General features: G+C 37.7%; 1 protein-coding gene across 1 annotated transcript in view; it reads left to right on the top strand.

Moving 5' to 3' along the window:
• The window catches only part of LOC107659060 (neurexin-3b-like), a 314,862-nt gene that overhangs the window by 279,053 nt on the left and 10,468 nt on the right, over nt 1-25,341 (top strand). The window contains exons 18-21 of the mRNA XM_016447871.1: nt 2,320-2,329; nt 3,578-3,687; nt 4,728-5,038; nt 20,384-20,462. Of these exons, the coding sequence (XP_016303357.1) occupies nt 2,320-2,329; nt 3,578-3,687; nt 4,728-5,038; nt 20,384-20,462 (510 nt within the window). The remainder of the gene's footprint in view (nt 1-2,319; nt 2,330-3,577; nt 3,688-4,727; nt 5,039-20,383; nt 20,463-25,341) is intronic.

Below are 25,341 nucleotides of genomic sequence, written 5' to 3'. Positions count from 1 at the left end.
ATGTTTGTTGTTCCACAGCTAGCCACATGTTTATACTTTTTACTGATTCAGTTCACAATTAACATTTACGCTAATTTTATTAAATATATACATTTAAAAATATGATTATTTATGCTACAGAATTTGAATATATATATATATATATATATATATATAAAAAGAGAGAGAATTTGAATACATGCATTTTGAAAATAGAATTATTTGTGCTAATTCTAAAGAATTTGAATATATACATTTTAAAACTATGATTTAAATGAAATCAAACAGATGCCAACACCTAGTAATATCAAACAAAACAACAATACAATAAAAGTAACAATAATAAACAAAGATAAACTAACAAAATACACCACTAAAAACACTAAATAACTCATGAGACGTAGAGAATATGGCCCAAAACGCACATTATGCAAATATGCAAACACAGATTTCATGTTGACACAAACATTTGAATGAAATTCTTGACACTTTTTTGTGTCCATCACAAATGCAACATTAAGTGTGCACAATATGCTGGCAGTGCATCTTCCAGCGCTCATATCAGCATGTGTATGGATATAATTCATTTACATTTAGTCATTTAGCAGATGCTTTTATCCACAGCGACTTATAAATGAGGACAATGGAAGCAAACAAAATCAACAAAAGAGCAATGATATGCAAGTGCTATAACAAGTCTCAGTTAGCTTAACGCAGAACACGTAGCAAGTTTTTTTTGGTTGCCAGTGCAAATTGATAATCAGAGGTGTGACGTGCATTCTTTTTGGCTCATTAAAAATCGTTGATCTTATATCAGATTGGTCTGGTGGTCTCATTTTATTTAAAAGTAGCTATAATCATTCTGAAATGGAACGCTTTCAGTCTATAGCTTTTGCTTCAGTATGTTTCACTTCAGTGTTTGGTTGGTGTGAATGCTTTTTTTTGGGGGGGAGGGGGGGGGGTGCACTCTTTTTTTTTTTTTTTTTTTTTTTATTATTATCATTATTAATTTTTGGCTGAAATGTGATCAGGGCAAATGTTCATGAGATTCACTCATAAGGGTGATGTTGGGTATAGCCAGGGTATAGAGAATGGGAATCTATGTCATGGCATGTTGCATTCTGTGTAACGGTTGCTATATTTTTAGACACACTTAGAAGCACACAGTGTAAACAATTAAAAATCACCACAAAATAAGCAAACCTTTTTATATTAGTAATTTTCGGAAAACCGTTTACAGTCGCTTAGAATAAAACATAACTAATATGCAAATCTCTTCAAGTTGAAAATAAATCGCTCAGTCATGTGTCTAAAAATAAAAAAATGTGTTTTGCGGATACTGTAAAAATACATAACTTCACTTGAATGCCTTGAATGAAATTCAAGATTCTTTACTATTAGAGATGCTGAACAAGTAAACAGTGGAGTGTAGTAAATAAAGAAAATTAATGGGCTCAGTCGTACACAAGATGCAAGATGCACAAGGGTATCAACAAGATGCCACAAATATTTGTGGTGTGAGCGGTTTTGCAGTTCAATGCAAATCAATGTATTTGTAATATACTGTATAATATATCTATAGTCATAAAACCACATTTTAAGTAGTTTACCTTACCAAATTTCAGTTTCACTTGAACCCGAGTTCAGTAGTGAATGTAGACATTTTATATTATTTTGTTATATTATTCAACTAAGATTTTGTTTGAATGGTTAATGCTTACTGTGTCAATTACCATAACCATTCTCACTGAATAATATTAACATAAAATAATATAAAATGTTTACATTCACTTCAATCTCTACTCTAACTCCCATGTCCTAAATTCCCACAATGCATTGTGCTGTGACATCAAGTTCCCATTCTCTATAGCCACTGAACATTGTTTGGAGGTTAGATAGCTCTGCAAAGATCATCGTAATATATTCACATTAACATGAGAGATAGCAAGCGCTGGCAAAGTGTCTGATGTCTAAAATGAATGTCCAAACCCTCAAGCTCTCCTGGATCTCTCCAGCATGCAGGCCTCCATCCAGGAAAGCCACTCCAGCCCCAGGCTTGCATGCGCTGCCCATCAGGATCAAAGGCATCGGCAGCCCTGGAAGCTGCTTATTACCCCCCACCCCCACCCTCACCCCTTTACCTCGCCCATATCCCCCCTGCTCAGCCAGCAGTAACCAGCCCACTTTGAAGCCCTTTTTCTGCCTATTTAAAAAGGAAAGCACAAGAAAAGCGGGGGCCTTGAATCGCCACTGGCCTCGTCCATTTCACATCACTGTCACTGCAGAACCTTTGTGTTTCTGAATAGCACTCCTATTCTATGTACCTTTTTCTCTTTCTAGTTCTGAGAAGGTACGCTGTGACTCAGCGCTCAGTGACTTATTTAGCTAAGTGAGATGTGTTGAGTAACTTTGCTCTTTTGAAGTCCTTTTTGCAGTTTTTGCTCTCAAGCTGTAGGGTTTTTCTTCTACTTCTTCTTTTTACTATTACAACCTCTTCAGAGTACTGCTGTAAAGTATATTTTCCCCCCGCTTGGTGTACATGAAAATGCATAGGAACTCAAAAATGAAATTCTGTAATCATCTACTTACCCTCATGTTGAATGTTACTTACCCAGCATGAAGAGTGTTCATGCTACTCTTTTTCATGCAATGAAGTGAGTGGGTACAGATGCTGTTGAGTTTGAAAAACCTTTTTAAAAGCAGCATAAAAACATTATGAAAGTGAACTATATGACTTGTTCACTGTATTGTCGTACGTATAGTTCAAAGTATGAAAAAGAATCTGTTTAATATCCTTTAGTTTGAAAGACAGACATGCCATTTCATTCATTATGACCAACATTCATCTAATTCATGTTCATGTGCTTGAAATATGAAGTGCAGCTGGACGTGACATACAGTAAATACACCCAAGATGGCAAATGTTAGATCACTCTTGCAGCCCTAACACCTCACTCCAGTCGGAGAAAGTGTAACAAAGTACAAATAATGGCAAAATATTCAAGCAGCCCAATGCCTCAGAGGGCTTCCAGGGACCAGGCCTCACACCATGCTGTAATGACCTCATCTGTATGCAGTGTCTTCCTCAAATCTGTGTCATCACAAGCCTTATTTCCCAGCAGGTTTAGAGCTTCTACACATTCTCTCTTTTATTTCTGTCTCTCTCTCTTTCTCATTCACTCCTTTTCTCTCTTTCCCTTACCTTAATAGTTCGTAAAGAGTTCCTTGGCACCTTGAAAAGTAAAAGCATATGATGTCCAGTGGGAAAACAGTTACACCTCATTTGATTGCTGAGCGGTAGATCACCTGTTACAGACGCTCAGTGGAAATGCAGTTTGAAATGAATTGTTAGTATGTCTCGCTTTAACGGTTGTCTGTATTTTGTCTTAAAGTCTGAATGTGGTCTGTGATTCTTCTTGCAATAATTATGTGTTAAACTGTTTATTTAGTTGGCTACTATTTAATAAAAATGCCTTATAATCTTACAACTGAAGAAAACCTTACAATGAAACCTAAACTGCCTATGATAACAAGACCTAAATCATTTTAAACACGGCTAAACCTTCTTAAACAGTGTATAAATGTGCAATGTGCTAAGATGTCTTTCAAACTTTAAAGGCAACAGCGACAATGAGCGTTATCAAATGGCTAATAAGAAAATCCCGTTCAAATATACCCGGCCGGTCGAAGATTGGCTACATGAGAAAGGTAACCCTCACAAGACCTCAGTGTTTTTTTAGTTGATTTTAATTTGCGTTCATATGCTCCTTGTCATGTCGTTTCGTTATATTTTTGTCCAACCAGGTCTGATGATTCTTTGCTTAGCCTTTTGCCACTAATTAACCTAAAATGTTCATAATTTACCCTTCCCATTACGTAATATTTTCGTTGAGTATTATTTTTTATCTGGATTGTGATCCTCTTTTGTTATTTCCATCAGATCATTGACCAGTTAAAGGGACTGGTAACTAAGAATAACACTGCATAAGTACGTAGCTTCTGGACTCCAACTTTAAATCTAAACCAAAACTCAACAAAAGTCAGGATGTTTGTTTTTAATTTTCTTTGGAATGATCTTCCACAGTAGTAATGTTAGTGGTCGAATAATCCAAAAACCCAACCCTTAATGCAGCACGTTTCCAAAGACAACACATTTGTGCTGAAGTGAAACGCCACTTTGCTGACTAATGCACTTTTGTGTTTGAAGCCGGTGATGAAATCGACCGACACCTCTTCAGTTTCATTCAAAAACAGGATGAAAGGGCGGGGTGACCATTTATCAAATTTACCATTAAAGTCCTTTGGATTATTAAATGCGTTTAAAGGTCATTGCCTAAACTACATAAGATGATTATAAAGTCCCTTTAACACTGTCTAAAACCACATTGAAATCCCATTAGTGGTTCTACATGCATGAATCAACATGATATTCCTTTGAAATGTATGAGATGAGCTTTCTTCCTTGCCCACTGTAATATAGAATTGTAAATGTGTAATAGTCTTAATTGGCCTGCATTTCTATTTCTAACCATATGAAAAACCATTTGGAATTTGCCCCAAAACATTTGCATGAGAAGCACCTCACAGTGAACAAAAAAAAAAAAGTTAATCTTAATTTTTAATACTATGCTTGGATGTTAAAAGATAGCCCATTAATGATAACATTAATCAATTAGCTAAATTAAAATAAATAAATAAGTAATATAAACCATTCTGATTGTGTCTTCCTTCACTGGTCTTCCCCTCAGGTCGTCAGCTGACCATTTTTAACACCCAAGCCACCATCTCAATAGGCGGTAATGACCGCAAGCGACCATATCAAGGCCAGCTCTCTGGTCTATATTACAATGGCCTGAAGGTTCTCAACATGGCAGCTGAAGGTCATGCTAACATCAAGATAAATGGCAGTGTGAGACTGGTGGGGGATGTGCCCACCAGCAGAAGTCCCCCACGTACCACCACCTCCATGCCCCCAGAGATGTCCACCACCTTCATCGAGACCACCACCACCCTGTCAACCACCACTACCCGCAAACAGCGCTCACCACCCACAATTCAGGTAAGATCCATTGATTTTCTCCATTTAGTCTCCTTAAACCAAGGATGTAGACAAAATTGTGAGGGTGGCCAAATACTCAACAGTGTAAAAACGTGTTTATTGTGCATTTATGTTTTCATGTAAGACACGAGACTTTAAGAGACCTCATGTCTAAACTCTCGCATCTGGCTTCTTAGTATTGAAGCTATCAAGATTTTCCAATGAGATATGGTGAGTTTATGTCCAGCATTCAAAAGTTTTGTTTATGTTCTGTAAAATATGTAAAAAAAATAAAATAAAAAAATAAATAAAAAGGAGAAGAAGAAAGATTGGGGGGGGGAATTATCATCTCATGTTGTTCCAAACCTTTATGTCTTAATTTCTTCTGTGTTCCCCTCTGCCTTAGCCATGGCAAGAACAATGGAGTTTGCCATTAAAAGCATCATACCTTATGGGACTAGTGTGCCAAAAAGTCAGCATTTGTTTGCTCCAAATAAGGGGAAGATTATCAGTGAATAACATCTTATTTTAGTTTGTTCCTCACACAAAGCTATCATTATCATTTGTTTTAGAAAACATTTAAACTTTTTGATAATTTTATGCAACTTTTGTTTCATTTTGGAGCTTGGCACTATAAAACACTTTATTTTGTGTTTCACAGAATAAGGAAAATAATAAAGTTTTGGAACGATATAAGGATGCATATATGATAACAATCTTCCCTGGGGCTGAGCAAAGCATTTCTATCTGTGCTGTACTGTGCAGTATGTGCTGTTTAGATGCCTTGTGGAGTGTCAACTACCATAATGCTTTCTTTAAAAAAAAAAATGTCACAGTCTGACATGAGGCCAATGAATGTCTGATCATGCAGACATTTCATTGATGCGAGGGGAAAAATTGAAGCAGCAGTCTTCGTATTAAAGCCATAACTCTCCCTAGGGCACCGCTCACTGACAGGCCAAGAAGACTTATTCTCTCCTCACCTTTAAACAGATCAACCAGCATAATAATAACCTCTCATGTCAGTGCTGACTGCAGCGTGACTTCATCAGTGCGTTGACAACCCAACTATTGATAAGAGCCCTCAAACTCATGCAGACAATTTCAGGACATGAAGGCTCTTTGTCCTTCTTGGCCTTTTGGCCATCTATATTTCCAGTAAGACAAGAACTGGACATGAACTCACATCACCCATGTCTTAACATGTTAACTAGTAGGTCACAGCCCTGAGTGAATGTTATTTATATATCGTGTTAGGATATTATAACTGTTACCTCACAGCAAAAGGTCCCCAGTTGAGTCATGGCTAACTCAGGAGATCATTCTGTGTGGATTGTTCTTTCCATGTTGGAGTGGCTCATCTGAATACTTCAATTTCCCCCACAATCAAAATACTTAGAGGTTAGGTGAACTAGAGACTGCAGTAAGTATGATTGAGAGTGTGAATGTATGTATCTATCTGTGTATTTTAGCCCTGTGATGGACAGCCCACCTGTTATGCTTAAAGATGCTGGGATAGAGTAAAGCATTCCAGTGACCAAATGGATGAATGTTAGTGCATGCTTTTGGTCTGTGCTTTTGCTGAGTAAGGTATAATCCTGGATTAACATCTTTGTTGGTCCTGGAATAATATCAGAATTAAGTGATGTAGGATTAGGTTTGGGGGTTTAGGACTTGGCTACGGTTGAAGGCTGGGGACTGTACCATTCTGATCGACCAATCACTGCCCCTTGAGTTAGTTGGGGTTAGGTTAGGGTTAGGACAATGTATGCTTTGCAATATTATTGTCAATGAAAGTGCTATAGTGCGCTCATCATGAAAGCTAATTAATGCATTCTAAAAGAGATTCAATGAAACAAATCACTCATTTTATGAGCACTATATTTTTCTACTTTGATTTGTAAATGTTGTAAGACACTCTCACATTAATAGCAAAATTAGAGATTCAGGTTTTGACCACAACATCTTTAATAAATAGTCAAAATACTTCTACAGGAATGTTCCCACTCCAGCAAGATCTCCATTTTGGGTTTGTTGTAAGTGTATTTTTCTAAGACTCTCCCAGATCAATTTCTAGGCCCTCAGGCAGTAGTTTGATTCATGCTGTGCCCACAAATTAATTTTCCATAGGTCTCATTTTTAGTGCTCCCTTGCTGAATGTCAGCATAGACAGAAAGTGAAGTACCTGTAGAAGCTGACAGGTTTTCCACCCCCTGAGGGTCCCAGGCTGTGACCGATGTTGGGCTGTTCTGAGTGGTTTGGGGTCTAGTGGCTACACTTGTAAGGTGCTATTTGGCACAGTCCTCTGACTCCCCACCCATGCACGTCACCCCAGGGTCCGAGAAATAAGAGGTGTGCTATCATATTTTATCCATAGACGGATTGAGCTGATCCAGACAGGAACAGTAGAGCAGTCTCACGCTTAATTAATGATGGGACACCTGGGAGAGGTCTTGCCTCACACTTGATCTCTGGTAGAAGAGGGTGACTGGGGAGAGTGTGCATATCCATTCATCTCCAGCAAGGGCTATTCACTGTGCCCCGGGCTGCTGTCTGCTCAATGATGCTTCTACACACTAGGGAACAACAGAAGCAAGAGGCATTGTAGAAATGCTGACATGACCGAAGACCACACTGAGGATGTTAACAGATACACACACAACCACATGTTGTTTAGTGGTGGTAGCGTTTTTTTGTTTTTTTTTTCCACAGAGGGTGCAATCAGCGCCCTTGAAGGAGCAATAATAGGAGCATCAATACTAATAGCTGCAAGCAGTTGTGCAGCATATTTTATTTTTCTAGATGTAGTTAGGCTGTAAGCATTTTTCTCAACCTGGGTGTCTCAGGGACAAATTTGTCTGAAGATAAAGGGTACATTCCCTCTGTTAGCTCTCCTTTACTGTGGTTTTTGTCCTGGAATTGTATTGTAGACCCCTTGTCAAGGTGTTAGGGCACATACTGTATAGACTTGAGGAAGCTCTGATGGAGCAATCTATGGATAGGACAGAGCAAGATACATCTTGAGAGTGTGAAAACAGATAATACAGTGAATTGAAAAAAGCACAACTAAACCTGCTCCTCATCCATTAATGGATGTCTGTGTCTGAGTTGTCTAAGCCAACCCTAGTGTTCTGTTGTCTTTGTAGTGCACCATTCTCATTGAAATCAATGATTTTGCAGTATTCTCTGATACGACACAATTCTTGGTGTGTATGCGCCCTTAATCATTGCAGTCGAACACCTGCTGACAGTTATGAAACAGATGATGGTCTTTATCTGGTGTTGCATATTATGCCAGATTCCAGCTCTAAGCGTTCAATTTGTTTAGCTGTTTACGTCACCTCTCATCATCCGCCTCCAAACTGAATGACTAATTCCAGTGATTTCAGCTATGTGCTGTTTTAATGATGTGTGAGTCACGGCTAAACCTGCAAGCCTCACAAGCATTAGATATGCTAGATGACTACTCCATCACCACTATTTCAAATACATGCCTGTTGAGGATGTAGTCATTATCTGATTGTGCAAGTCTTGCACTTAAAGGAGAGTAGCAGTAGGGAATTCTCATTTCCACTGAACAGAAAGAAAGACTACGGCTTCCCAATTACTGTAGTTAATGTAGCCGACAGGACACGGCTTGATTATTTGCTGTTTAAGTGTGTGGGAGGAGAGAAAAATATTAAGAAAAAAAAGCGAAAGAGAGGCCATTTGTGTTGAGTATATAGTGATGAGGTGAAAGTAAAAAAGAGGTGAGAAAAATAATGTGAAAATGGAAAGACAACACACTCGCACACTCTATAACAGATTGGGATTTTCCAGTTTCATTTAGTGGCTCAGCTGTTTTCTGAATGCTGTAGCTTTGTGTGAAAGAACAGATTTACGGTTTGTGTAAAAGAACAAATTTGAGTTCTTGCATGGCATAGGCATTCTCTTTTTATAGCGGAATATTTAGTTAAATGCTAGCATCTGAAATCATGTTGAATTTAATGTCAATTGTATTTGTGCCAAATAGATTATTGCATTTGAAATAATATTGTTGGATTGTCATGTATTTAAAAAATATATTGTTCCCGTTCTTCAGTAACACTTTATATTTGAGAATACTATTGATATTGCTAGCATGCATATTACTAGTAAACTTGCTGTTTATTAGTACTTATAAAGCACATGCCTTATTCTGCATGACCATATTCTAGATCCCTTAACCCTACCTCAGTAGACACTACATTTAATGTAAATGTGGTTGTCACTATCTTTTTTGAAGAGCTGCAGTAAGTAGCCGCCCCATCCTCCCCAAGTGCGCTATGACTTATTCATTTGAAGTTTCACAAACAGCTTTCACTTCAGAGCATTCTCATTCCTCTGCAATCCATGTGCCATTTTATGATCTCAGGGTGTAGCTGATTCATAGCAACTCACACGCACGACAATACCTATATGTTGTCACTTCAGCCTGAACTTCATTGCCTTATGGCTCTGCAGTGGTTGCCTGCGTGTGTAAATTAAAATCATGTAAAGGTCAGCAGCAACGAGGTACTTGTTTGCGATCCGCGTGGTAATTTCACTTCCTACTCTTCTTCTCATGCCGCACACAGAGAGATGGATGCTGGGTGCCTTGGGACAGCTTGGTGGTCCCAATTACATGAAGGTGGCAGATGGATGGGGGACTTCCAGGTTGAAGGGCTCATTAGAAAAAAAGCATGCAGGGGATGGGTGCGAACATGTGGCCCAGGGAAGCAACAATCCTCTGCTCTGCATGGGTGTACACAATCGCCTCAATCTATCTCATCTCCCCTGACACTGAGAAGCTAAAGGTGTTACAAAAACAAATAGCAGCATTAATGTAAGCATGTAACACAAAGCCTCGTACAACAGCTTGTGTAAAAAGTATTGGTAAAGTAACTTTGATACTGTAGTTGTCAAACTGTTCATGATTAATTCATGATTAAGTAGTTCAACTATTAAGGTACCCTTTTACCTAGTTATCTTAACTAAAAACTGTAAATAAAAAGTATCTGACTGCTCAGTCCCCAAAATGAATTATATTGCCCCCAAAAGTGATTAAGTTAGATCTGTAGTACCATTGCAGTTTACATTTTAGACCAGGGCTCTGAACCATTTCAAGGAACGAAAACGAAAACCAGAAACAAATGAAATGTTGACAGGAACAGAACCAGAAACGAAATCAAATTTTATAGTTTCGAACAGAATCGAACATTTGAAATGGCCATTAACCGGTTAATAACGTTATTTTATCGTTCCATTTAATATTTAATATTTGCTGTCAACCAATCACGAATTCAAGTAGTACGGCCTATGCAAATGTGACGCTGATGCAAGGTAAGTCGCAATTGCAATGCCCTGGCGTTAGAGTTTATCCGAGGATAGTGTAAGATGGATTTAACAGATCACACGCACCTGCAGCGCTTCTGTGAATGGAGAAACAGAATAAAACTATAGGTTTACATAAAAATGAATATATAGGCCTATACACAAAATATATTTCACTTAAATCATTGACAGATTAACAAAACAAAAGAAAAAAATGTGCTGAGTTTCGGTTTATTGTAGCCTACGCGATCCAACGTTTACAAAAAGGAAAACGAGACAGCAGAAAGTAGTTTTCTTTTTTTCCAAAAGCGTTACAGTTTTCTTTATTTTACAGTTTTATTTATTTTGCAAAAGCTTGACAGTTTTGAATGATGTCTTGCTTCCATCTGTGCAACCAACCAGCGTTGGTATGACTATTGCGCCGGTGCCTCACGCACACACAGACACAACATATTTTGTGACATTGCAGCCTGTTTATTATCAAAATAAAATACAGTCAAAGAAACATATAAAAAGTAACACTGACTGCTCCGTTGTACAATCAGTTGCATTCAGCGTGACCAGTGCCTCACTGTGCTGAGGGATGAAGGATGATGTTCGATGCGAGTGAAGTACAAAGCCTACATAGCCTATTACATGTATAATTACATAGCCTTGTAAATAATATTTTAGCATCCAGATACGTCGCGAATATGGAAACATTTGGATTCGTGCGGAATGAGAGAGGTAGTCATCAGTTTCACCTTAAATTAATTTGTTTTTGGCTTGCGGTTTATATAGCCTAAACGCTTTAAATCGTCTTAACTTTACAGGGTTTGTTGTGGAGAGAAGGAAACTAATAGCCGTTTATAATGTTTGTAAACATTTTGCTTTACTGGCATTTTAGCCTAAATTATTTTTGAATGTAAGAATAAAATGCGTTAAAATATTGATTCTGCTCGGAGTGCACCGATTGATTTAATTTAATTTTTTTTCTAGTTTTCAAGCCCTGTTTTAGACACAGTATTGCAGTTATTTGTCAACTTTTGCTCAGTAAACAAAACCGTTCCAAACAAAACAACATGGCTGAATGAATCAGTTTTTATTTGAAGTAATTGAGTAAATGATTCAAAGACTCTCAGAATGACATTCTGCCTGAATTATATGTCGACAAGTCGACTGATAAAAACAGTGAAAAGTCCCTGTGCATGCAGGATTGTATATCAGCACTCTTGGAATGTCACACAGCCAATTTGATTTGAGGGCAGGAAGTAATTGCTGCATAGTATTAGTTATATATAATTACTATAATTATTATTTTATGCAATTAACAACAAAAATATGCTTCCTAGATGGTTCATATGAATCGGTGAGATCAAAATTTATCAATTCACTAAAATGAAATGCATTATCAGAGCTATGAAAGCATGGACATTTTAGATTTATTATCATTCAGTTCTAGGAACCATGATTTTATTATATGCTCAACATACATGGTCATACATGATTTTAAGATGAATGGAATTATCATTGTTGACAATATCCCTCAGTTTCAGTATAGGTCTTGGCTGGAGTAAATGTAAATGGAAGCCGTTGAGTGCTGAATCCCACATTGTGCTCACTGAAAGTCCCTTTGAGCTCAAACTCCCTGCAAGATCAGTATTCAGATCAGCACCACTCACATTTAGCCTCTCTAGCCAGCGATAGGATGACAGTGAGTATATAAGCACAGGGTAAACACACTGCGGTCTCTTTCTGATGCTGTAATGAAACATCTCAAGATGTGGCTGCTGTCTGGACAATGGTTCGGAAGCTCACAGATGTCAGCTTAAATAATCTAATGAAATAGATGCTTTTTCTAGAAGTACTAAAAGAGCATTTACATTCATGTCCAGCTTTACAGGTTGTGATTTGAGTGTTTGTCTTGACAAAGTACGAAGATTAGATTTTGATTTAAAAATAAGGAGATAATTAATTGCTTTCCATGAAGGTAGTGCCATGATGAATTTAAAAGCAAGAAGATATGTCGTATGGTCTACTTTTATGGTTTGATTGTTAATTTTCATTGTTTGGAAAAGAGCATCTCAGACATTCTGCATTTTCTTATCTTACACATAGAGTAATATGGGTTTGGAATGACATGAGGCAATGTCATTGTTTACTTTATCAGTGACATTGATTACTTTATCATCTAGTAAACAATGATTTTAGCAGTTGATTTCTTCAAAGTGTTACCAAATTTGCTTATCCTTTCATTTTAAAATCTCAAATCTCAAATTACCTAGAGTTCAGCATTAGCAGTGAAATCTCTTCTTCTTGGATAACAGACTTTTCTATAATCCTTGTGAATTCCAATCCTCTGTGTCCTTTGCCCCTCTCTGCCTCGTCTCTGTCCTGTGTGTCTCTGCCCAGATTTCCCTTTCCCTCTGCATCTCCATTACACACAGAGCCACACGCAGTAACTGGACGCTTCATTTTTTCCTGTCCTGATCTCGGGCTGTAATTGAAACATCCTGTTGGGCCCGTGTCGCTCTCTAATTTTAGTCAGTGAGTCTCAGTGCGACGAGGGCAGTTCTGTACGACTGTTTGTCACCACTTCTCTGATGACCTTGCACACTGCGGCAGGGGAGTGATTAAAGATCAAGGCCAAAGACCATTTCCTTTGCCCTGGAAGATAAATGGCCCTGTTTGAAACTGCCTGCTATGGCTTGGAACAATTAGAGTGTGCTGAGGGGAGTCGCAGGCGTGTGCTGTGTATGAAAGAAGGTGCACAAATACACTTCACATCTCTAAAACCAAATCTGTTTTTTTTTTTTTTTTTGCACTGCTCTACCCATTTGGAATTAACGATGCAGCTGATGCAAACGTGTAGGACACACGTACAAAATAATACAGAATTGCAACTGATATGCATGATTTTGTACAATTTTAGTATAATATTTAATTTAAATGTATAATATTTTGAAATTTGTTTGTAAAATACGAAGAAAAATCTTTTTGCCTAAGGGCTAACAAAATAAGCTTACTTAAAGTGCCCCTATTATGCCATTTCCAATATTGCCATTCATGCAGTGTGTAATGTAGCTATATGTGAATGTAAACTGTCTGCAAAGTTGTAAAGCTGAAAGTGCACGATAAATAAAGTTATTGTCTCCCAAAATAAAGAATCGACTCCGAACAGCTGAAACGAGTTGTTAGTAATTCGAATCCCACTTCCGTGACGGCTACATGTCACGGGGTAACACATTTGCATAATGCGCGCCTATGCACCCCTCCCCCACAAACACGTCATTCTACTGACGACTGCTTCTCCAATCTCGGCGAGTTCAACGCAGGATTCACAAAATGCTTGCTGTTGAAAGATGGATCAGTATCCTGTTTATTTGGACCAGCTTCTCCACTGAATCACAACCTGTAAGTATGATAAATAATAGATGTTTATATTTTCTATAGAGCGTTCAAAATACAGAACTATTGAAATAGGCGTATTGTTTCCGAAACGCACTGTACGCTGTAGACCAATCACAACAGACTATGCCATCTGACCAGTCAGAGCAGAGCAGGCTCACAGAAAGGAGGGGTTTAGAGAAACTGAATCTTTGAACTGCTTCGAACTAATCGTTTGAGAATCGCTGGAAAATGAGGTGATACTAAATGCATATTTTGAGAAAACGAAAGCGTTTTTTGACCTTGCATGCATGTAGTCCTATTGTAGGAGACTCCCAAAACAATATTAGGAACCGTAAAAATGGCATAATAGGGGCACTTTAAATATATTTTTTCTGAGAACTAATCATAATATCTAATATCTTTTTTTCTGAATAAAAAATCTTGATAAAGCAGATTGTATCTGTATTTGTTTTGGTGCTGGAATTTCATTAACCTCCTCGCCTAAAAGGAAATTGCAGGTATTATTTTGCTACGGCTCTTCTATCCAGAAAGCAGAAAATAATGTTGACTTTAGAAGACAAATGCATCATGACCACACTCCACAAATATCAATATTAGATCTTATCCAGGCAACACAATGTTTAGGGTTGAGGACTGAAGAATGAATTCTGCAATGCCATTGATTTATTTTCATGTATTTACTGTTCTCAATACACACTGTTTTGTTGGAAACAGGGAACATTGGCCAGGCTCCTAAAGGATACAATACAATGCTTTGTCACGTCTACAATGCAGTGTTACATATTCAAATTCCTTTAGGACACTCAGTGAAGGTGACATTAGCCAGACAACAATGCATATCATTCTGATCTTGCTTTTTCTTCTGACCGTCCCAGAAGACAGGCTTGAGCAAAAAGACTTGTGGCAGGCCTTTGACAGGGATACGGCCTGACGGCATCGATCCTTTGTAATACAAGCTTTTCTCGTGTCTGTCTGTCAAAGCCAAGATCTGACATGATAATGCAGATCAGAAGTGACCCGATCGAACAAGTGCTTCCGGCACTGAGATGGCTATCTTGTTGGGAATGACAGAGCAGTAGAGTGAGAGTCGATATTTGTTTCTGGAAGTGTTTGCATTGTAGAGGTGAAAGTGAACATGTGAAACAGACCTTCTGCAGTCTAAATGAGTCGACTGTCTGGCTATTCACAGTGCTATATCCTCTGCCCACTCATCTTCCAGGGCTTTGGCTTCTAGTAGACACTGGCGTTCGAGAAATAGCTGAATATTTTTGATGCGTTGCACTGATGACACTGTACTCACCAGGGTGCTCCTATTACAGGCCATTACAGTTATTAAATATGACATGACCTCATAGCCATGGCATTGCACAATCTCCATCATATCAGCACTCTGAACATTCTAGAACTCCTGGCGTCTAGTCCCTCATGACTTCATGTGTACTGTGAGAGAATGGGGAAATGAAGAATGGAGAATGATTTCCACACAAAATGAGGAATATTTTGCTCCCAAAATAAGTTTTTGTATGGCATGGAGATTTTGTGACAAAATTGGATTTAGCCAGCTGTGAAATCGTTTTTTGTAAAGTACGCCAGCTAGGGAGAGTAGATTTGATGTCACAGAGAAAACAGGCTCATCATTGTCAAGCATGCTGTAAATTCTGTCTTATTCCCGATACCTTGCCATTTCATTTTCTTTTTGAAAGAACTTTGTCATGTATGTGACAACGGTAGGCTACTGTGAATTCAGTTTGCTTTATGTCCATGAAGCAGTTCCCTTTACATGCATTTTGGTTACTGCATATTTAGTTTTGTATTATAGCAGCAAAACTCAAGAGCGTGTTTTTTTGAATGTGAGAAATTGTCATATTAATATTCGTACTTGTAAGTTGAAATTTACCCTCACAGCTCTGATGTGAAAAGCTGAATCTCTCGATTTGCATACAGGGACAATAATCAAAACTAATAATTGCACATGTATAAATTAAGCCAATACATTCGTCTCGGTGTCAGTTTATCTTCTGAAATTTAATTTAATGGCATTTTGAAGAAGTACATAAAGATTTTGACATACCACCTCTCACGTGTGGTCATAATGGGGAGAAAACATTCCTATTGTAATTACACAATTCATGAACTTCACCAGCATCATCATATTGCTCATTCTGAATCAGATCCAAAGTAACTGGTAACTTACTACTTGAGTAGTCTTTTCATTGGATACTTTTTAACTCTTACTCAAAGTAATTATTGACATTATTACTTTTACTTCTACTTGAGTAACTATTTCTATTCATATGTGTACTTTTATGATGTACAGAGTTGCTATGTTTTAAATCAGTCTCTTAGGATGTACCATTTTAGCTATGATAGTGCCCTTACAAAGAATAGACAGCAAAGCAGCGCAAGTTTTTTAAAGATAGCCATAATCTGAGGTTTGTTCTGCTAGATTGTAGACTTGTACATTAAGACAAGATGTGTTATTAAGTCTACCCTTTACTTAAACAGAATACACTTTGTTGTTCTGAAGCTGAGTAGTTCACTCTAGGCAGTCTGGAATTGCTTTTGTATTGGACTCATATTTTAGCTGTGGTCACAAACAGTAGATGAGACATTAGTGTTGTCTCTATGGTGCTCTGTGCGGGCAGAAAGTTATTTCTGAGCTGTTAAGGTCTGGACTAGCCTGTCCTCTGACACCACTTCTGCGACTGGTCATGCACGAACACATCTGTCAAATCTCTGCTGTGATTTCACACTCTGGGAAACTGTAGTGAACAGCAGTATGGAACTACGGGGGTGAGGACCCTCTGATCTTGAGGAGGTTTGTCAATGCCACATCTGCTGGTAATGTGACAGGATCACATCTGAATTAACTGTCACTTGGCTGGATCAGTATCCTGTTATACAGCACCATTATAACAGCACTATGACAATTCCTTTGAGAATGAATTTCCGTGCTAGTCCTAGCTGGTCTAGCTTTCGACCATTCTGCTAACCTGCAAAAAATTGCTGAATTAAGCAGATTTTGAGAATCTGTTGATTAAGATACTTTTTGCACAAAGCATTTACAAACAATCACTGCTCAAACACTAAACCTAACATTAGACAGAAATCTACGGAGGTATTATAGCAGCAAAACTCAAGAGCGTGTTGTTTTGAATGTGAGATTGTCATATTAATATTTGTACTTGTAAGTTGAAATTTACACTCACAGCTCTGATGTGAAAAGCTGAAACTCTCGATTTGCATACAGGGACAATAATCAAAACTAATAGTTACACATGTGTAAATTAAGCCAATACATTCGTCTTGGTATTCAAGTATTATCTGGCAGACAAATAATGTAACATCTTTTATATGTTTATCTTATTATATATTGCGGAGAGTATGGCTGTAATATGTTGAACCACTTTATTTAATGACCATTAAGGCCAATATAAAGCTATTAAGGCATAAGTGAAAATGAAACAGGATAAAAACTGATGCAGGTAAGGGAGTAACTTAACAATAATATGATATGATAATATTCAATAATATGAATATATATAAAAAAAAAAAAAACTTTCTTTCTCTTTATTTATTCCTTCCCTTTTCTAGCTTGTACTTATTTGAACAATGCCTAAAACTTGGTATTTCAAGCACTTCCTGTGTCTGTTTGCCTCTTTAAGAAGAATCGCTTTATGTATTCCCCAATTGTAAGTCGCTTTGGATAAAAGCGTCGGCAAAATGATTAAATGTAAATGTAAATATGAGTGTAATAGGCTATTGCAAGTACACCAAAGAATGTAGGCCAATGCATAAAATTCATACTGAACTTGATTAAAAAATGTTGCTTATTGTATTCAGCAGAAGCCTTCAAGTTTAACTTTAACAGTAGTATTTACATGTGTAGTTGTTTTTAATCTAAAATTTTACTTATATGGAATAGGCCAGCACATTTAATCATAGAAATACTTTGGAGACTTTAACATAATAGTTTGATGTGTGTCAAACTAATCCAGGTCTACAGTGCATCACATGGTCAAAGACCAGACAACATTTGGTTTTTCATGTTCTTGCATGGACTTTTACCTCAAGTCTACCTTTGTAATGTATTTACACAAGAAACTGAGGACAACACAGAGGCATAGGTCACAAAAATTGAATTATAATGTTAATAAAAAATATTATAAAGTGTTATCTATAGGGTACAGTGAAGATATGCATGTTGAATCACTGAATAACTTACTAAATCAGTTCATTCATTCATTCATGTTCATTCATCATAAAAAAGCTTTTTTCCCCCATAAGAATCTGGAAGTGTTGATGCAGACCATATGTTTATAAAAAGGAATTACATCTATAGAAGTGACTGACTCCTATAAAACAGACCAATATATTACTTCCGCAGTCTTCTGCCATGTCGAGCTGCTTTCCAAAAGCTGGTTCTCCTACCAAATGGGCACTGGCTGCCCCTGTTGCATGACATCATTTGAATTTTATTGGTTAGGCATCGACCCCTTCATTCCCACCCCGGCCCTAGCTCTGCTCTTGTATGCATTTACAAGTGCACTAATGAGTTTTGCTACAGGAATATCGCGAAGTAAGTAACAAAAGTCAAAGTGCTAGGATTTGAAGTTGTACTGCCAGATCTGAGAGGTTGTAAGTGATGACTTGTGGTTGTACTGAAGTAAATTGCAAAAGTAAATATGTTGTACACATTTGTGTCTGTCATTTTGTTTATGTCATAATGTAATTTTACACATTCGTAACTTTTAATCTGCAACTTCGAATTCAAAACACAGGTGTTTTGGTTATTGTCCCTGCATGCAAATTGAGAGATTCAGCTTTTCACATCAGAGCTGTGAGTTTAAATTTTAATTTACAAGTACGAATATTAAAATGACAAGTTCTCACATTCAAAACAATACGCTCTCGAGTTTTGCTACCTTCATAGATGATGCAAATGATGCCACCTTAAATTCCTACCTTGAAATCTAGACCTAATTAAAGGTGAAGTAAGCGATATCTGAGAAATGCTAAAAGTTTACCTTTTAAACTTCAACCCCAATCCTAACCCTCAGCTTTACACATAATCTATCCCAACCTCCAACCCTAAATTCTAACCCCTACCCCCAAAAGTTTTTCTAGTCTAAACTCTCAAATCCAATACCCAATCCAGATCATTGGGCCGGATTCATGGAAAATTATTGTTTTCTTCTCATTTTCTAATTTAAGAATAAAGTTAAGTATATTTTGTATTCCCCAAAATATAGATATATATTTTATATATAATATATCTTTTTATATATAAATATATAAAAAGAATGTTCTTATTTTTTCTTAAGATGTTCTAAACACAAAAACTTAAAAATATAACAAATCTATTCGCAACATATAGGCTGATACATATTACTGTTTACTAGTGGATGTGCTTGAGAACTCTGAAGTTACACTAATTATCGATAATGTAAACAATGATCGGCTATGATTATGCATGACGTGATTTTTGTACTGAATTCAGAATTCAGTAAAGACTCCAGTCAAATAGGGACCTCATTGTTGATTTTCTAATTACAACATCATTTTCAGCAGCATCCAGCTCCATCTTGAGACACGCTCTTTAAAAATAATTATTTAAAATATACAGCGCATTTAGAACCACACATTCTGAACTCCTGTCAAGCCAGTCTCCTGTCTAGAATAGTGTGTTCTTATATGCTGATAAACTGAATCAGGCGTCTTAGTTGGTGTGACATCTAAAACATTCTTAGAGGTGGGTCCCCAGAATTTATTGCCATAGAGGAAAACCACACATGGTGCCAGCGCTGTGATTAGGACACAAAGTTCAGACATATTTACCTATGCAGTAGTTCTTACCCTAAAATTTGATGATCGGTAGTAATGTAATCGGACTTGGATAGATTACGTTAAGATAGGAACACTAGCATACCAGCATCCCAAGACATATTCAGTATTTTGGTAGCGAGTGTCTCTCACTCAAACTATGAGCAGATTAGAACAAATATACTTTTCCCGACAGCATCCTCTCTATCCTAGTACGTAGCCGCTTTCCCAGGCTCCAGCCGAATTCTGTTTCATTAGCCTGTCAAACTCAATAATAGTTAGAGCCCGTCCTCTCACCGAGCACTGCAAACTCAATCAGTGCTATGATTTCATAACCCTTGCTCTGTGACAGGGCTTATTTTATCGAGGCACCGATCCACTCTGATTAACAGGATGTGGGGTGGGGTGTGGGGTGAAATACAACACGGCCAGAGTGTCCAGGCTGGGAGAGAACGAGAAGGCGGGAACAAGTGTGTTCATAAATCAGAATTGTGGGATAGAGGAAGGTGCTGATGAGCAAGCAGAAGGCGAGCGTCCAGAGACGGTGATGATCTGTGACGGCCCATGAGAAGCTGGAGATGGTAGGAGATGTATGAAGAGTCAGCCGCCATAAATAAACCCAAATAGAAAAACAACCCTGACATTTCAGTCCCCGGTCTGCTGCCCTTGAGAAATAAGGGAGAGAAGTAAAATATAATGCTTGCTGCAGTGATGTGTTTTCATTGTTTTTACCCATGATCCTCTTTGTATTGGTAGATTTGGCTTCACTTAAACCTTTGTTCTTTTTGTTTTGTCTCCACACGCCTCTGGCTGAACCAGCAGACAACAGATGACATTGTGTCCTCTGCAGAATGTTCCAGCGATGACGAGGATCTGGAGGAGTGTGACGGGGGACACACAGGTGGGATGGATGTGTTACGGTTGTGCTTGCTTAAACTTGGTCTTTCAATCTCTTCTATTTGAATTCTCCCTCTCAAAGCATCACCCCCATAACAACCCAGTGTAACTTCAAAAGTGTCACTAAAAGCAATTTTTCAAACTCAAAAACTATAGCAGTAAAAACATATGTCTATAGTGATATAAAGTGGTATATCACTGATGTACAATAGTATTTGGACACTTAAGTCACAATAAATGTCTGTATGTTACTGGGTTAGAATAAAAAATATCAAACCAAATGGCATCTGCAAACAAATGGTACTAAATGTTTTCTCAGGACTTCTGAGGATTTACTTTTTTTTTTTAATAACTTTTAGGTAAAAGTCACTTGAATCCAATACATTAACTGTGGACATGTTCCACTAATATCTGACTTACAGAAAGCGTCTGTCAATTAATTACATTTAAATTAGGGCTATATTGCATATATTAAAATATATAGATATTTGCTTCCAAGTTATGATATTTAAAACAAAAATTACATTATTGCAGCAGATGAAAGAAAAAGAATGCGGTTTTCTTAATTATCTATTATTATTTAAATAAATGTCACTTGCTTTGATATTTTGTTGTCTATTGTGCAGTGACATTGATACATTTTAAGACGTGATTTATGTGTCCAAATTCTGTTCTATTTAAGTCTGTGGGCTGATTTCTCTGAATCAGTTTACTTGCAAATGATATTGTGATGGAATAAAATGATCCAGGAAGCATTGGGCTGTTTCAGAGTTACACTTGATTATGGGGCCGAACGTCAATAACATGGTTGTGTGTTTATACTAATTTTGTCCTCTCAGCGATCAACAGAGGGCCAAACTTTATGACAAAGGTACAAAATTAGTATCAAACTCCATGTAGTTCACTCTGATGCTTCAAAATGTATCAATCCTGTACACAATGGATTTCTTGCAGTGCGTGTGTGTGTGTGTGCGTCTTTGACAGATGATACATTTTGAGTTGTTTACAAATCAAATAATAATAATGCTTTGAGCATAGAGATTTCTGATGTGTAGCGGACTAACTGCAACAGAAACAACTCCTCCTTCCTGTTTGTTCCTTTGTTTCCTCACATTGAAGGCTTGCCTTACGTTAAAACATCTAATAGAGAACAGATATCTTCGAATTTCTGTGCTCACCTTTCTCCACACATAGCCTCTGTTTCCTCAAGGTTAAACAAACATTTTTGTGCAGTATAACTATGATGTTTTAATTGGTATGGTTAAGATAAAACATCATTTTCAGAGAAATGGGATTGGGATTCGCTGTAATTGTCAGACTCCTGCCGTCAGCCATCGCAGTATATGAAACCCTGCTGTTGATTTTAGTGCTTATAAGGCCATTATGGATGCAAGGCTTGTTTGGTTTATGAAAGTCCGATGGTCTTCCTGCTGCCCTGTACTGATACTTCTTAACCGAAGGGCCTTTAATTGCTTCTAAATGTCATCAGAACACTAATTAAGGCCCTTTAATTTACCTCAAACCACACCCTGTGTTACACAAAACATATGTCCTGCGTTGACCAGTTTTTTTAAGCTTCCACTCCTAAATACACCAATTAAAACCATGTTTGCTGGCATCATGCTTTGATTGTTTATATTTTCAGTTGTAAAAATGACTTCCAGCAAAAACAATGTTTTGTTTTCAGAATTTTTAAAGCGTGTCATACCCGTTTACCTTGCAAGTTAGCATCCATATGGTCCGTCATTACCTTTGACTTTACAGATGGCCCCTATTTATTTGTTTGTTAATTTTACCGCATATTTTTCTCAAACTTACAAGGTCACTCTGCTCATTATCCAAAGGTTTACTCTGTACTAGTTTTGAAACCTGATGGCAGACAGTTGTGCTTTGGATAAATTCTCCCTAACTGTGTTAAATCTAATACCATCCCCAAGTCCTCTCAAATTCAATGGCAACAGGAAGTATGCTAAGGGACAGTTCCAGTGTTACCTTTCATTTTTTTCTCATCTGACATTCGAAACGAGTACACTTAGCCGCAAACCACCACACTCATATGATTTCATGTTGACACAGAAATTCACATCATCAGTCTGACCTTCAGTTCAGATTTCTTGGACAGTTTGCATGATACTTTCTTTTCTGTTCTGTTTTGGTTGAACCTGACATCTTCCTACTGTATCCACTCTTTGACATTCCATTCATGTGATTTGGGTTTATTTGCTATATTTCAAAGAATTTTCTCTTTTTTAACCCTCTTGGGGGGCTTTTTCTTTGATGTCCTCATCCTTCCATTTTCCAGGATTAAAGCTGATCCTCTTGTTTCGCCTCATCTTGTGCCGCATGGAATTTTGGTGGTTGGAAAAAAAAAACTTAATTATCTTCCTCATTTTTATGTTTTGTGCCATTCGGCTAAAATTAAACATCCCCACATTCTATACAACAGGAAATAAAAGGCAACAAAATCTTTTCTTGCCATCATATGTTTTATTTATTATTTTTGCCTTGTGCAGGCAACCCCATTCTGTCTCAAGAAAGTTGTGTGTGAAAGAATGACCACTCCCCCCACCCCTCCATCCCTGATCTCATCTTTATTTCTGTGCCTTTCTGCATAGACATGTCTGTTTGAATGCAGATGGCATAAAAAGACTTTTATTGCCACAAAGTATATCTGTTTTTCTATTTGTTGCTACTGATCAGTCGCATTTGATGCATGCATTGATTGCAAAATAACTGATCCCCAATGGGAGATCTCCATCATGACTCTTGCATGGGTGTTACTGGCTCCATCTTTTGTGCTTCTCCATCCATGAGTTTGCTAACAGGCTGACCATGTGTGCTGTTATCATCTGTCTATGTGCCGATGTCTTTGTCTTTAAATGTTGATTGCTCTATCTGTCTGATGTCTTGCCGATGTTGTTGTTTCTTGTATTTTTTCTGTGAAACACACTAATGGGAATTCCACAAAAAGGCTAATAAAACATTCATACCAAAAACAGGGATTACACTGGAATTTTGAAGGTGGGGAAACCCTAAAATATTACAGTGATTCTAGAGTGTGGTAATACAGGCCAGTTTGCCATGATATGAAATAAACAAATAAATTATCGGTTTTACAAATCAACCGGCTTGTCATGAAGTTTAAACAAATATAGTGCATAGAAGCTAACCCAGGGTCATTGGAAAAACGTGCCTGTGGTGACATTTCTGCAAAACAATATTTTGTTGCTTCTTGCTAGTGCAATGCTGTACCAGAATAGCTTCCGAACAAGTGTACAACAGAAAAGCCGTACATATAAATTTAATAGTAAAAGTGTTTTTTAAGGTCATAATATAGTATTGTGCTTTATTAATCGATAATCTGTCCCTGTAATCAAAATTTGTGAAATAAAAGTTTTTTTGTTTTTTTTTACTGTAGAGAGTGTTCATTTCAACTGGAAACTGTGTTTATAGGTGCATTTTTGGAGTTAGAGGTACGTTTTTCCAATGAGCCTACATGTATTTTGATAGAAGCATAGCCACAGTGTATAGAAATAAATCACCTATACATGGTTTAACATGGGTCGCATATTTAAAAAAAAATCTATTTTTGACATCCATACTTCAGCTTTAGGATAACCAATAAATAAATTAAGTTTATGTTCTGAATAGATCATAGGAGTGAATTTTCCCTGAAGACTAAAAATAAACTCAGTCAAACTCATGCACAAAGACAACTGACACAATTCTGAGTACTTGATGTTTGAATCAAACAGGGGGAAAAGCTGGCACCAGTGTAGTTCAAGAAGGAAGAGTCTTTTAAAGTAAAACTGATGTTGTAAGATCCCTAAGGTTTCAGCGTGCTGTCGTCGGCTCAGTTGATTAAGATGGAAAAGCAGTCTTTAAAGCAAGACATCAATCAGGAAGAGCATGGAGAGCTGCACAGAGAACATGAGACCCTGAGGAATGGGTCACTGAACCACTGACACGGGCTGAATTTTGGTGTAGTCAGATCCCATTGGGCCGGCTGTCACTTTGAAGCAGCTCTCAGATCAGTTTAAGGTTTAGTTGACACATTTAGCTTAATGGCCATACAACAAATTGAGCAGCAGACAGTGGTCGCATGCCTCTGGCTGAGGATATTAATTTAACACCTTGAGACACTCCAAGCCAAAAGATCCCTTGGAGAGACATTTAGAAAGACAAACTAGAGAAAACAAAACCACAGCAACTAAACCTCACAACTGGGAAAGCCAAACTAACTGACCCTATGCTAAGCCCCACCTTAAAAAATTACTAAAAGTAATTACTTCAGGTACAATTAACCATTATTGCTGGGGCAGTGTGACATGAGACAAAAACTATTTTTTTTTCATGTATTTACGTAGTTGAATGTATTTAAGTAGTTGAATGTTATTAACAACAATAATTAATTTACGGATGATAAAGAGCTCATACTACTTCAATCCATACATGATTTACTGTAACAGAGGAGAGCGGAGCTCAGAGATTGCCCAGTCTGATGCTTTGAGGATATGTCATAAAAGCCCGTTCTTGTATCTCAAGCTCTGTGCGGAGATACCCTGCCCCTATTTACCTCAGCACTTATGCTAGGTTATATTAGGGGAAGTCGTGGCCTAATGGTTAGAGAGTCGGACTCGTAACCCAAAGGTTGCGGGTTCGAGTCTCGTACCGGCAGGGATTGTAGGTGGGGGGAGTGAATGTACAGCGCTCTCTTCCACCTTCAATACCACGACTGAGGTGCCCTTGAGCAAGGCACCGAACCCCCAACTGCTCCCTGGGCGCCGCAGAATAAATGGCTGCCCACTGCTCCGGGTGTGTGTTCACGGTGTGTGTGTGTTCACTGCTGTGTGTGTGCACTTAGGATGGGATAAATGCAGAGC

The sequence above is a fragment of the Sinocyclocheilus anshuiensis genome, unplaced genomic scaffold, assembly GCF_001515605.1.
Source record: "Sinocyclocheilus anshuiensis isolate Anshui unplaced genomic scaffold, SAMN03320099.WGS_v1.1 scaffold811, whole genome shotgun sequence".
NCBI lineage: Eukaryota > Metazoa > Chordata > Actinopteri > Cypriniformes > Cyprinidae > Sinocyclocheilus > Sinocyclocheilus anshuiensis.
The sequence above is the reverse complement of the archived record's forward strand: the minus strand, read 5'-3'. Positions and strand labels throughout refer to the sequence as shown.